A 15,593-nucleotide genomic window follows, 5' to 3' on the forward strand; every position below is an offset into this window, starting at 1 on the left:
ACACGTTGCGTGAGGGAACAGTCTAATTTGTTCTAAGTTTACTACTTAGCAGCTTCACTGCATGCCCTCTAGTCCTTATATTTTTGGAAAAAGTAAAAAAGCAATTCATATCTACCGGTTCCACTTCACTCAGTTCTTTTCTTTTTTTTATAGACCTCTATCTTATCTCCCCTCAGCTGTCTCTTCTCAAAGCTGAAAAGCCCTAGTGTTTTTAGCCTTTTCTCATAGGGAAGTCATCCCATTTCCTTTATCAAGAGAGGGACTTATTGGAAGGAAAGAAATATTCCCGGTATACCCCACTGCGCTACAATGTGTAGTTTTGCCCGGGGAGAGCATCAGGCTTTGTTTCGTATGTGAGAAGAGGGAGGATTGCTATTCATGGGGCAGTTCTATGCTCCACTATGTAAGACTATGCAGAGCTTCAGGGAACTACAGGAAAAATATGATCTGCTCCCAGGAGATATTTTCCTGTACTTACAAGTAATGCACTACTTATCTACCTTAAGGTTGGCCCGTGCCTTGCATGAGAGGAGTGCTTTTGAACAACTATTGGAGCCCCCAGTACTTAAAGGAGCTATCTCAAAGATATATCAATGTTTAAATGGGAAAGGTGTGCAAAAGCTGACGTATATGGGAAGCTGATAAAGGCTGACCCTTGAGAATGGGAGGAAATTTGGGGAAGAGTGTGTAAACTGAGTGTCATCTTTGATTGTTGAAAATGGGTAGTCTTGTGTTGGTACTATATATGCCGATGAAACTGTGGAAACTCTATGGGTGTAAGTTGACTTTAATGTCAGAATCTTACGAGGAAGTTAAAAGAGAATCCGCTACTCAATTTGCCACAGTAAAAGAAGAAATAAAAATGGTTAAGTCAACTGTTGATTCTCTGGTGAAAAGAAGAAATAAAAATGGTTAAGTCAACTGTTGATTCTCTGGTGAAGGATAAAGTTTTCACTGCTCGTAAAATAGAGCAGATAGAAAATTACAACCGACGCCTCACGCTCAGAATGCTGAATTTTCCCATCTCATCAGCTTTGACTCCCCGTGACTTTCTTAAAAAATATTTGCAGGAGATTTTGAAGTTTTCTCCAGCGGATATTCCACCTTGTAATAAGATTTATTACTTACCTAAAGTGCAAAAGCAAGGAGAAATACACCTCAACCCCCTGCAATAGATATTCAGAATTTAACAGCACTACTGGAAGACTCAATGATAGAAATAACTTCAAGAGGGACCCTTATAGTATCTATGGTTTTTGAACAGGATTTGAACATGATTATAAAAATGTACTTTAAACATTCGTCAGCCATGTTTTGTGGGCAGAAAATATGGGTCTACCCTGATGTTACCAAGATAATGCAGCAGAGGCGAAAGCAATTTCTTGCATTGAGAGATGAAGTGAGAGCACTGGGTGCAATATTTACCTTGGCATATCCATGCAAATGTATAATTCGTATGTCTGGCATTAAATACGTCTTTTTTTGAGCCATCTCAGTTAAAGGTTTTTCTGGACGCTAAAAATCCATCTAGCTGAATAGGAAGAACGATTGATATCAGCAAGTAAGAATTAAGAGAAAGTAAAATCAGGACTATGCCAATTTGTGCTAAGATTTTTTTTTCCTTCTGTTTTAGAGTAATAATTCTCCTTAAATTTGTTTGGACTCTCCCCCATTATCTTATGGTAGTCTAAGGAAGAGTGATAAGAAGTTTGACATGTATGTTTAAATGGAATATTTTTTTTCCTCAATAACTCTCTGTATTGCCTTACAAACTTGATTTGTTTGTATTATAATTAAAATCAATAAATATAAAATAAAATAAAAAGAAACTCTATGGGTGGGGTACAGGTGTCTGTTGGCATGGGTGTGGTGTGCAGACTTGTCATATGTGTCAGTCTGATGTTATTCAAGACTTCTGGCAAGTGTTTTTGATGTTCTCCCAAATATTTAATCAGAAGATCCTTCTGTCAATGGAAGATGCACTTCTGAACCTTCCAGTGGTGGGCCTGGACGTAGGGCAGGGGAAACTGCTCCAGTTGGGTGTGACAGCAGCTACAGTGGTGGTCACTGCTCACTAGAGGAAGCCCCGGATTGGAGGACAGTAGTGAAGCTGGCCCAATGGCATATGATATGTAAATATTGACAGTGGTGTGCCATATAGGTCCCTCATAGCCACGGTTCCTCTTAATATTGATGTTAACAAGATAAGAAGAACCCTCATAAGCGTCTAAACCCCATATCATCAATCCACCAGGAAGGAATTATTAAAACCCTCAGCTTTGGCCACACTAAAATCAGGTGACTCAGCCTGAGATTTTATCCAGCCAACAGATGAGTACACACACTGTTTCTCATGGCTCACAAAAGACTTGTGCAGAAATCCAGTTGCAAAACATATAGGGGCAACAACTTCTCACTCTATCAAACTACCTTCCTACTGAAGCAAAGGAGGAAAAAACTCTAATCAACTCTAACAGGGAGTTTTTTCCTCCTTGTCTGCCAAACTGGTGATCTCTCTCTTCCAACTCCAGACCACAGGAAACTCTAGCCCTTAAGATAACCAGTGCTAGGGAAACTGATTAGGGCTAGGCTGGCCTTACTGGAATCCTAAAATCGGTACCAGAGATGGCTACCCAGGAAGCTTCTCTCTTTTTATGAAGCACCTGCTCATGCATCTTCAGTATAAACTACATGCTGAGAGATTAACACCTGAGTAGAGTGAGAGCCAGAACCAGCAGCTGCTCCCACTCTAACTGGGGAGAGAAGAGGGGATAAGAGATCCTCCGACATACATGTGAGGGACCCATGAGATATTAAATCAGTGGACTGAAATTGCCCCAACTGCACCCTGCCTGAAGGGATAAGTAGCCTGCATGACTTCCCTATTTAAATAGCAGAGGGAAAAACAGAAGGAATAGGGCTGCCACACATATACATTCTGTGGTGCACAGTGGCCTGAAAAACAGCAGACCAAGTAGTTAACTGTGGTATGTGAACTCTGGCTTGCTTATTAACACCTCAGCCAGGATATTCCCTTTTCTCTGTAGATCAAGGAAGTTCTCTGAAACCTCCCACACCTGCCAGGTACTCGTGACCTGGATTGACCACTATTGGAAGCAGGATACTGGGCTTGACAGCTGACACCAGGCTGTCTCCAGATGTCAACTTACTGAAGAAGGTTCTCATGGGGTGGGGGCAGGGACTGAACCCCATATTTTTTTCTAGTTCTATATATCAGGCAACAATTGAAACTGGGGGGGGGGGGGGGGGGGGGGAGAGAGGTAGCAGGAAAACAGAAGATGAGGACAAAGAGGGGGGGGGACTCCAACCAAAACTTACCCCCCCCCCCCCTGATGGCAGTGGCTAAACAGGACCACTGCCAGATGCAGCCTCACCAAGCTAAGGCCAACAAGCTGAGGCTTGGAGACTCAGAGGTGTCACTTTACCAAGCCAAGGCTTGGGGTTTTCAGGGGGCAACCTTCTGGCTCAATCAGGGCAAATGTCCACAGATGGGGCTTACAGGCTACAGACTCTGACCCAGGTAGTCAAGCCTGAAGGGGGGGGCATCTTGCTGCATATTCATCTATAACATCTTCTGGAGGCAGAGAAATACTGGCAAGTTTGAGGGCTGCACCAGTTCTTATACTGAAAGCTTGGTGTACTCTGCTTCTATCTGCTGGTTGGGGTATAACTACTTGTCTGGACTGGTCTATCATGATAAGAAAAAAGAAATTATTTGACAAAAAGGAAATATCATAAGTAACCTTGTTAACCTTTTGGGAGAGCTTTGTTTAGCATCTGTATACTGGAGCAGAGTGGAGGAGTGGCCTAGTGGTTAGGGTGGTGGACTTTGGTCCTGGGGAACTGAGTTCGATTCCCGGCACAGGCAGCTCCTTGTGATTCTGGGCAAGTCACTTAACCCTCCATTGCCTGCCGCATTGAGCCTGCCATGAGTGGGAAAGCGCGGGGTACAAATGTAACAAAAAAAAAAACCCCAAAAAAACCTGAGGAGCTGAGATCACTGCATGTGGGAAGGGCTGTACATGCTTAGACCTCTAAACTGTTCTCAGCTCTGGGAGAAAACCGTTCCTCCCAGTGATGTGTGATAGCATCACCCAACACTTGCCCGATTCAATCCTGCTTGCTGACAGAATAGTTCAAAAAGATCACTGATACACATATATATTCTTAATGAATTTTAGTACAATATAGTCAGCAGCAGTACAAGTTTCTGTCACTCCTTTCCTACTACTCTGTCAATATATCTGGCACCTCCTGGAAAGGAACCCCTCTACAGAGAAACTTTAGTTTCCATGTCTGTGTAATCTTTTGCTTCTCAGATGAGACAGCAAACAATAGTGTCAATTAGTGATGGTGGCTTAGAAAATGTGGGTACCTGTCTACCAGGAATTAGATTTCACATGGGCAACTGAACAGCTTTCAGATGACTTTTGATCACTAATGACCTCAACCACATTTGAATTGATGACCTAGAAGTGAAAGGCTACATACATGGTTTACAGGTCATCAATAAGAAATGGTATTCACATTTACTAAGATATACAAATAGAACTCACAAATGAGGGAAACCACCCCCAACTAAAATGCCCTTTTACTAAAGCTTAGCACATGCTAAAGAAGCCCATAGATATAAAATGGACTTCTCAGTATTTAGCGCACAATAAGCTTTAGTAAAAGGGCTCCTAAATTTCATAAGCACTATAAAAAAATCATAAGGAAACCAGCCATAAGGAACAGACAATCCATTATTATTTATTCACTGTACAATAGTACACTCTCCTTTCCCAGCTCTCAAACACTCCCTCCCTCCCCCAGTACAGTATAACAATTTTTCATGTTGGCTTCCTAAAAGAATCAAAAATATCACACAGAACAGCTAAGTACAAAAATGCATCAACCTATAGAGCCTGATAGCTAAATTGATAGCTTTCATAAAAGCAGTACAGAGAAGAAAAGATCTGCTTGATGAAGTCAGCAAGACTGAGACTCTATAAAAAAGCTTCAGTAACTACAAGTCAAACCACACGCAGGCATTTGTTCCACATAGTTTTCTTGGTTTGTTTTATCATAGGACTCCAAAAAGAAGGAAAAAATAAGAGAAAGTCTTAGTTAGTGACTTCCGTACACAAATTTCGGGCCCAGGAAGGAAGGAGCGTTAACTCCACAAAATTAACCTTACAAACCAGCGGTTTTGCCTCAGCTACAATGGTTCATAAAATGCACACAAAAAATAATTACAACTGTAGAAGAAAGGAGCAAAGAACTGGGGTTTAGTGAAATTTTGGAACTGGGAGAAAAGACAAAAAAATTAAAAGCTTGCTTAGTGTACAGGTCTCAATACTAGCTAATGTTTGGAAATTACTTTTCACATATTCCCTTCATTTCCTTTCCAATTGTGTGTGTGTATATATATATATATTTCCCCCCCCTCCCCCCCCAAACATGATTGGGCATAAGTAGCTCCAATTTCGTCACTGAGTCTACCAATAATTAAAATCTCATTTTCAAATTCTGACTTACTAGAAAAAGATTAAAATATAAAAAAATAAAAAAAATATTTACAAATCTGATTACAGATACTCTGCACAAGAGGAAAAAGAAAATGGAGTGGGAAGCGGTGAGGTGAACATTCACAAAGTTCATGCTCAAAAATTAAACTGGAGCACATGCAGTGCATGATCTCCCAGACCCAGAGTATCATGATCAGCTAGACTAGCTGAGAAAGCTTTAAGCCAGCAAAAACCTAAGTCTGTCCTCTCATAGTGAAGGGGCCCATCCTATTACACCTAGATGACTTTTGATTTTCTTGTAATTTTAGTTAATCTTACTGATCATTTTCTTTTCACTGTTCCGTGTGCTGAAATCAGGGTACAATGCAGATATAGATAAGAACTATACATACATACATATATATATATATATATAATGCTATTTCAAGAAAAAGAAAAACACTTCCTAAACTTTGTACTTGTCAGTTGTATAAAAAAAACTCCATAAAGAGTGCAAAAATGAATTATTTTAACCAATTATAGATATTACAAGAAAAGCTGAGCATTACCACAAGTAGGTAACCTCAAAAGCTTGATTTATACAGGATGACTTCTGACAAGAGATACTTTAGACAAGTTTACAATTTGGGGGACCTTATAGTAAAAGGAAAGCATCCCCTCTTAAGGTGATTTAAAACCATCAACATTCAATCTGTTTTGTTTAAGTGCATAGTAGTTTCATTGGGGGTTCGATGGCAAGTAAGCATCTGCATCAATTCTACTACAGGTACTTTAGGAACAGGAAAGACATCTTCCCTGGGTAGTCTGTATTCTACCTTACGCATTTATTGTTAGGACTGAAAATAACACCAACTTTTTTTTACTCCTGTTTCTTTTCAAGGTACTCCTGGGATGAGGAAAGTATGAAATATGTGGATCCTTGGCTGGCTGGCCAACAAAATGATTCTGTGGCTAAGCACTTATCAATATGCCAGTCAGGACCCCTGGGAAAGAAGGGCTAAATTATATTACAGAGATTTTTATAATTCTATTTTTAGTTTAAAATATATATTGCTCTGTAATATCACTGTACACACAGGAGAGGGAAAAACAAGCTAAAAAGCATCAGATAACAAGGGCCTACTTTGCCAAAATGTATTTAAAATGCAAAATAAAATTTAAAAGTCTAATATCCACTTGATCTGCAGTTACATTTTATAAAAATTCCACTGAGAGGAACAAATAAAACTCAACAGGGTTTTGTGTGTGCATGGGGAGGGAGGGAATATCTGGTAAAGTTTCAAAGGTGGCTTGTCATATTGTCAAAGGTCTCCTATCTGTATAACCCCCAGTGATTTTAACAAGAAGGCAGGTTTTGAAGAAAAAAATATATATTAGCCATCTCGCAGAAAACCCTTGAGTACGGACCAGAAAAAAAAGAAGAATATATATATATATTTATATATATAACAAACCTCTCTCTCCTAGCATTCCATGATCCTGTAAAGCTAAAAGAAAAATTCTATTTTAAATCACATTCTACATCATTTTAAAGTTTATTTCCCAGTACTTCTGTGGTAAAATGATCTAAAAAATTGATGCATTTTTCAAAGCCAAAAGGGGAAGAAAAAACAGGATTGGAGAGGCTTAAATACAGCCCAGGGCAGTTCTGTCAGCAAGCATGGCTTTCTCCTCCATCATCGGTCCATCATGCTGAGAATCATTTCTGGGGTTAGGTCTCCATTAGGAGCTTCAACTGGTGCTGCTGCCTGCACCTGCTCTACCACTCCTTCTACAGTTTCTGTTTCAGGCTCTTTCTTTACTTCCACAATGATGTTTTCAATGGCACCAGTGTTCTGGTCTTCCACCTGAATGATTGCTGCTGCTGCAAGAATAAAAACAGGAAAGTTAGTAACATGAAACATGTTAGGTGTGGAACATTTCTGTTGTAGCTTTTGTGGAAGTGAAAGAAGGTTTGAGAAGTAAAGAGGAATCTGTGGAGATGACAGAGTTAAAAATCATATGCTTTAAATTAGCTTGTCATAGCTTTAATGATAGTAATTACAGATAAGATGTTCCTCTGGAAATAACCAGACAACCCCCCCCCCCCCCCCACACTTGTTGTAATTTCTCATTATAGGGACAGCTATATCCTGTCTTTTTTAGAAGTTGCTATTTCTCAAGGTTAATCATTATTGTAACTCAACAATATTTCAAAGACTCTGGAGCTCTACATACGATAATTCTTAAGTTTTGGATATCTTGATATGAGCATAACATCTCCATCCTGTTTTCCTTGTCTTTTTCTTAAAGCCATTTATCAGACTAGGGGACACTCAACGACGTTACATGGAGATACTTATATTTTTTCACTCAACAATTAAGCTGTGGAACTTGTTGCCAGAGGTTATCGTATCTGGGCTTAAAAAAGGTTTGGACAGGTCCCTGGAGGAAAAATTGTAAGAATAAAAAATAGCCATAATGGGTTAGACCAATGATCTATCTAGCCCAGTATCCTGCTTCCAGCAGTGGCTAATCCAAGTCACAAGTAACACAGTAGATAATGGCAGATAAAGACATGTATGGTCCATCCAGTCTGCCCAACACGATACTATCACAACTGAACTACTGCAATGCAGCATACATAGGATGAAAGGAAAATACACTGAAATCGCTGTAGACGATCCAAAACACAGCGACAAGATTAATATTCAAAAAGTCAAACTATGAAAGAGTTACCCCATTGCTTGAAAAACTACACTGGCTACCAATCAAAGCAAGATTAATCTTTAAAGCTAGCACCATGATTTACAAAATATTATGTGGCGTGTCACCAGAAGATATGGTAGATATGATCAAACTATCCCCAAGAAATACAAGCCCAGAAAAAAAAAGAGGCTACCTACTTCTGCACTTACCCAATTGCCGAAAAGCGAATGATACATACCTGTAGCAGGTGTTCTCCGAGGACAGCAGGCTGATTGTTCTCACGACTGGGTAGACGTCCACGGCAGCCCCCTCCAACCAGAAGAAAAGTCTTGCGTGAGGTCCCGCATGTGGGGCACGCCCACCGCGCATGCGCGGCCATCTTCCCGCCCGTGCGTGACCGCTCCCGCTCAGTTAAATGACAAGCAAAGGAATAAGAAAGACACAACTCCAAAGGGGAGGAGGGAGAGATGGTGAGAACAATCAGCCTGCTGTCCTCGGAGAACACCTGCTACAGGTATGTATCATTTGCTTTCTCCAAGGACAAGTAGGCTGCTTGTTCTCACGACTGGGGTATCCCTAGCTCCCAGGCTCACTCAAAACAACAAACAGGGTCAATTGGGTCTCGCAACGCCGAGGACATAACAAAAATTGACCTACGAAGACCAACTAACTGGGAGTGCAGCCTGAACAGAATAAAACCGGGCCCAGGAGGGTGGCGTTGGATTCAATCTCCGAACAGATTCTGCAGCACCGACTGCCCAAACCGACTATCGCGTCGGGTATCCTGCTGGAGGCAGTAATGTGATGTGAATGTGTGGACTGATGACCACGTTGCAGCCTTGCAAATCTCTTCAATAGTGGCTGACTTCAAGTGGGCCACTGACGCCGCCATGGCTCTAACACTATGAGCCGTGACATGACCCTCAAGAGTCAGCCCAGCCTGGGCGTAAGTGAAGGAAATGCAATCTGCTAGCCAATTGGAGATGGTGCGTTTCCCAACAGCGACCCCCTTCCTATCAAACATATAAACGGCGAGTGACCGTACTCACTCGCAAATGCGCAGTAGAGACCTTCTCTGCCCCGCCCCGACGTCAATACGTGATGACGGGGGGCGGAACACAGAGGGTCTGTACTGCGCATTGCTGAGGGAGGGACACCGCCGTCTAACGCTCCCCCCACCCGAGTCGCCGCCGCCACCCACCTTCTACCCGGTCGGGCCCTCGCTCTACTATTGAAACAGCGAGGGTCTGGGAACGCAGCACTGAGCTCTGCTGAGCTGCCGACATCGCCCTTCCTTCTTCTTCTCTGCCTCTGTCCCGCCCTCGACGACGTTACGTCACACGAGGGCGGGACAGGCAGAGAAGAAGAACCAAGGCCGACGTCGGCAGCTCAGTAGAGCTCAGTGCTGCGTTTCCGGACCCTCGCTGTTTCAATAGCGGAGCGAGGGCCCGGCCGGGTGGAAGGTGGGTGGTGACGGCTCGGTGGGGGGGGGGGGGGGGGGGGGGGGGGGCGCGAACTCGGCGGTGGGGGCGGGCCTTTCAACCCCCCCTTCCTATAATAGCCCGTTTTTACGGGCTCAAAGTCTAGTTAGGGTAGAAAGAAACAAACAATTGGGCGGACTGTCTGTGGGGCTGTGTCCGCTCCAGGTAGAAGGCCAATGCTCTCTTGTAGTCCAATGTGTGCAACTGACGTTCAGCAGGGCGGGTATGAGGATGGGGAAAGAATGTTGGCAGGGCAATAGACTGGTTCAGATGGAACTCCGACACCACCTTTGGCAGGAACTTAGGGTGAGTGCGGAGGACTACTCTGTTATGATGAAATTTGGTATAGGGAGCATGAGCTACCAAGGCTTGAAGCTCACTGACTCTACGAGCTGAAGTAACTGCCACCAAGAAAATGACCTTCCAGGTCAAGTAATTCAGATGGCAGGAATTCAGTGGCTCAAAAGGAGGCTTCATCAGCTGGGTGAGGACGACGTTGAGATCCCATGACACTGTAGGAGGCTTGACAGGGGCTTTGACGAAAGCAAACCTCTCATGAATTGAACGACTAAAGGCTGTCCAGAGATGGACACCCTCTACACGAGAATGGAAAGTGCTAATCGCACTAAGGTGGTTCCTTACTGAGTTGGTTTTTAGACCAGACTCCGATAAGTGTAGAAGGTATTCAAGCAGGGTCTATGTAGAACAAGAGCGAGGTTCTAGGGCCTTGCTGTCACACCAAACAACAAACCTCCTCCACTTAAAAAAGTAACTCTTCTTAGTGGAATCCTTCCTGGAAGCACGCAAGATGCGGGAGACACCCTCGGACAGACCCAAGATAGCAAAGTCTACGCCCTCAACATCCAGGCCGTGAGAGCCAGAGACTGGAGGTTGAGATGCAGAAGCGCCCCCTCGTTCTGCGAGATGAGGGTTGGAAAACACTCCAATCTCCACGGTTCTTCGGAGGACAACTCCAGAAGAAGAGGGAACCAGATCTGACAGGGCCAAAAGGGCACGATCAGAATCATGGTGCCGCGGTCTTGCTTGAGTTTCAGTAAGGTCTTCCCCACCAACGGTATGGGAGGATACACATACTACTACTACTATTTAGCATTTCTATAGCGCTACAAGGCATACGCAGCGCTGCACAAACATAGAAGAAAGACAGTCATACAGGAGGCCCTCCCCCCAATGCAGGAGAAAGGCATCTGACGCTAGCCTGCCATGGGCCTGTAGTCTGGAACAGAACTGAGGCAGCTTGTGGTTGGTCTGTGAGGCGAAAAGGTCCACCAAGGGGGTGCCCTACTCCCGGAAGATCTTGCGTACCACCCTGGAATTGAGCGACCATTCGTGCAGTTGCATGAGTCTGCTCAACCTGTCGGCCAGACTGTTGTTTACGCCTGCCAGGTATGTGGCTTGGAGGAGCATGCTGTGCTTGTGGGCCCAGCGCCACATCCCGACAGCTTCCTGACACAGGGGGTGAGATCTGGTGCCCCCCTGTTTGTTGATGTAGTACATTGCAACCTGATTGTCTATCCAAATTTGGATAATTTGGAAGGACAGCCGATCTCTGAAAGCCTTCAGTGCATTCCAGACCGCTCGGTGCTCCAGGAGATTGATCTGAAGACCTGCTTCCTGAAGGGACCATACCCCTTAGGTGTGGAGCCCATTGACATGGGCCCCCCACCCCAGGAGAGATACATCCGTCATCAGCACTTTTTGCGGCTGAGGAATTTGAAATGGGCATCCCAAGGTCAAATTGGTCCGAATCATCCACCAGCGCAGCAAATTGCAACAACTGGTGGGCAGGCGGATTGCATCTTCTAGATTCCCGGTGGCCTGGCACCACTGGGAAGCTAGGGTCCATTGAGCTGATCTCATGTAAAGACGAGCCATGGGGGTCACATGGACTGTAGAGGCCATATGGCCTAGGAGTCTCAACATCTGCCGAGCTGTGATCTGCTGGGACTCTCTGGCCCGGGAGGCGAGAGACAAAAGATTCTGTGTCCTCGCCTTGGGAAGATAGGCATGAGCCGTCTGTGAATTCAGCAGAGCTCCTATGAATTCGAGTGACTGAACTGGTTGGAGATGGGACTTCGGGTAACTTATTACAAACCCCAGAAGCTCCAGAAGTTGAATAGTCCTCTGCATGGACCAAAGAGCTCCTGCCTCCGAGGCGCTCTTCACCAGCCAATCGTCGAGATAAGGGAACACATGCACCCCCAGCTTGCGGAGATACGCCTCAACCATCACCAGGCACTTCGTGAATACCCGTGGTGCAGAGGCGAGCCCAAAGGGCAGCACACAATACTGGAAGTGCCGTGCTCCCAGATGGAACCGTAGATACTGTCTGTGCGCTGGCAGTATTGGGATGTGGGTATAAGCATCCTTTAAATCCAGGGAGCATAGCCAGTCGTCTTTCTGAATCAGGGGAAGAAGGGTGCCCAAGGAAAACATCCTGAACTTTTCTCGGACCAGATATTTGTTCAGGCCTCTCAGGTCTAGGATGGGCGCATCCGCCCTGTCTTCTTTTCCACAAGGAAGTACCTGGAATAGAATCCCTGCCCCTCCTGCCCGGGTGGCACAGGCTCGACCGCATTGGTGCTGAGAAGGGCAGAGAGTTCCTCTGCAAGTACTTGCCTGTGGTGGGAGCTGATTGACTGAGCTCCCGGTGGGCAATTTGGTGGAGTGGAGATCAAATTCAGGGTGTACCCGCACCGCACTATTTGGAGAACTTACTGGTCGGAGGTTATGAGAGGCCACCTTTGATGAAAAACTTTCAACCTCCCCCCGACCGGCAGGCTGTCCGGCACGGGCACCTTTATGGCGGCTATGCTCCCGTGGATCCAGTCAAAAGCCCGTCCCCTGCTTTTGCTGTGGAGCTGCAGGGGTCTGCTTGGGTGCACGCTGTTGATGGGAACGAGCGCGCTGGGGCTGGCCCTGTGCCTCAGAAGGCCTTCGGGCTGGCTGTACCTACGCTTACTGTAGGCATAGGGTGCAGACCGCTGGGCCCGGGAAAAACGTCCACCTGCGGAGGTGGATGCTGAAGGCTCCCGGTGGGAGAGATTAACGAGAGCGGTTTCCCTCTGGTGGAGCTGCTCTACCAACTGCTCGACTTTCTCGCTGAAAATATTATCCCCCAGGCAAGGGATATCCGCCAGCCGTTGCTGGGTCTGATTGTCCAGGTCAGAGGCACGCAGCCATGAGAGCCTGCGCATCGGCTCTGGATGCAACATCACAAGTGTCATAAATACCCCTGGACAGGAATTTGCGACACACCTTCAGCTGCCTGACCACCTCATGAAAAGGCCTGGCCTGCTCCGGTGGAAGCTTGTCGATCAGGTCCGCCAGTTGCCACACATTGTTCCGCACGTGGATGCTCGTGTAGAGCAGGTATGATTGGATCTTGGTCACGAGCATGGAAGAATGGTAGGCCTTCCTCCCAAACGAGTCCAGAGTGCGAGACTCCCGCCCTGGGGGCGCCGAGGCGGTATCCCTCAAACTCTTGGCCCTCTTGAGAGCAGAGTCCACAACCGCTGAGTCATGCGGCAACTGAGGCCGCATCAACTCCGTGTTGGTGTGGACTCTATACTGTGATTCCGCTTTTATGGGAATGGTGGGGTTAGATAGGGGCTTCAACTAGTTCCGAAGCAGCGTCTCCTTCAGGACATTGTGTAACGGTACCGTGGAAGACTCTCTAGGTGGTGATGGATAATCGAGGACCTCGAGCATCTCAGCCCTCGGCTCATCCACAGTAGGGAATGCTCACAGACATGTCCTGGACAAAAGAGGCAAAGGAGAGGCTCTCTGGAGGCGAGAGCTTCCTCTCCAGTGAAGGTGTGGTGTCAGAGGGAAGACCACCAGACTCCTCGGATGAGAAATATCTGGGATCCTCCTCCTCCCCCCACGAGGCGTCCTCCACGGTGTCGGACATGAGCTCCCTGACCTCGGTCCGAAACCGGGCCCGTCTTGACTCCGAGGAACCACGTCCTCGATGATATGGTCGAGAGGTGGACTCCCACGCTGGCGGGGACGAAGCTCCCTCCATCGACGTCGACGGGGATTCCACCTGAGTGGCGGTCGAGACCGGCGCAGCAAGCGGTAACGGTGTCGAGGGCCGCATCACAGGGCCAGAGACTGGCGCAGCAGCCCCTCCAGGAGACCAGGGAGGATGGCCCGGAGGCACTCGTCCAGGGCCGCTGTTGGGAGAGGCTGGGGGGGCCGGTGTAGGCATCGGTGCCCGAATCTGCCCGGGTCCAGGAGACGGTACCGGAGTGCCAGACGACCTGCGCATCGACACCTCTTTGATGGAAGGGGAGCGCTCCTCCCGGCGTCGACGCTTTTCTGGGGCCCACTCTCTCAACGCCCCAGAGCTCCCGGTACCGTGTGCCGGGGGTGACCGATAACGGTGCTACTTAGCAAGCTTCTTCCGATGCCAGTCATCGGTGCTCCGCGGCACGGACGAGGAGGAAGTGGAGTCCCCACGCCTCCTTGGGGTCTGGTCCGACAGGGTTCGGTCCTGATGGCCCTCACAGCGGGACCAGCCGAGGCGGGTGGGGGCCCACTCGGCTGTTCCCCGCTCCCAGTGCTGGAAGGTCGTCGGGCCAAAGGAACCTGTACTCCTGGGGTCGATGCCATGATCGGCACCGAAGCCGTCGCCACCGGTACCGATGTTCCTGCAGTCAGCACCGATGCCGGGCCGGCGCAAGTTCCAAAAAGACGGTCCCGAAGAACTTGCCTCGCAACCTGTGTCCACTTTTTCAAGCCGAGACACAAGGTGCACGCTTTGGAATTATGCTCCGGCCCAAAGCACTGGAGGCACCAAGCGTGCATATCGGATTGCGAGATTTGACGGCCGCACCGACCACACTTTTTAAAGCCGCTGGGGACCTTCGATGTCATCAACGGAAAAATAGCGGTGGGGAGGTCAAAATCTTCGATGGTGGCGGTAAAAAGGGCCACAAAAAGGAGGAAAAATTCGGATGCGCGGCCACAAGGCTGCGAAAAGAAAGGTCCAGAAAACTCGAAAGGGAAACGCGAAAGCGCTAGAACACTGAAAAAAAATAGTGGACAAGGCCGCGAATCGGTTTTCCGGGGCTGACAGAGGAGAGGGATGAAACTCAGTCTCTCTAAGTGCGGAAAAACAGAAACTGAGCAGGAGCGGTCGCGCACGGGTGGGAAGACGCATGCGCGGTGGGCGTGCCCCGCGTGCGGGACCTCATGCGAGACTTTTCTTCCGGTTGGAGGGGGCTGCCGTGGACGTCTACCCAGTCGTGAGAACAAGCAACCTGCTTGTCCTCGGAGAATATAACTTACAAATCTATATACATGGCTGGATTTAGCTTCCTAGGCTCCAAATGGTGGAACTCAATACCAAAGATCACAAGAAGCATAGCCAATAATCTACAATTCATTAAAGAACTGAAAACCTACTTATACAAAAAATTCTATAACTAACTAAACAAGCTATCGAGGCCCTTTCTACTACCTAATCTAGAAACCATCACTGTAACTCTCAGGGGCTCATTTACAAAGGCACGCTGGAAAATGGCCTGCGGTAGTGTAGACTTGTGTTTTGGGCGTGCACAGAATCATTTTTCAGTGTACCTGTAAAAAAATGCCTTTTTAAAAATGTTTTTGCCGAAAATGGCCAAAGTATCTATTAAATAAACATTCTCCGATATTATGTAATGTGTACACACCTGATAAGGTTTTCTTTGCTAGATTGCTTAATATTTTGCTCCCATGATAATATTTTAGGGGGTCAGGTAGGTTCTGCAACACACTAGCTCTTGTGAATGAATGGAGTGTGTTTCATAAGGGGTAGCAGGGTTATACTCATTTTTCCCATGCACATTCTACTCTGTCCAGGTTGATTATATTTTGGTTTCTG

General features: G+C 46.6%; 1 protein-coding gene across 1 annotated transcript in view; it reads right to left on the bottom strand.

The window, feature by feature from the left end:
- Positions 1-5,462: 5,462 nt before the first annotated feature.
- Positions 5,463-15,593, bottom strand: part of CTCF (CCCTC-binding factor) — a 412,941-nt gene continuing 402,810 nt past the window's right edge. The window contains 1 exon segment of the mRNA XM_030203644.1: positions 5,463-7,395. Coding sequence (XP_030059504.1) covers positions 7,208-7,395 — 188 coding nt within the window. The 3' untranslated portion in view covers positions 5,463-7,207.

The sequence above is a fragment of the Microcaecilia unicolor genome, chromosome 5 (assembly GCF_901765095.1).
Source record: "Microcaecilia unicolor chromosome 5, aMicUni1.1, whole genome shotgun sequence".
NCBI classification, from domain to species: Eukaryota; Metazoa; Chordata; class Amphibia; order Gymnophiona; family Siphonopidae; genus Microcaecilia; species Microcaecilia unicolor.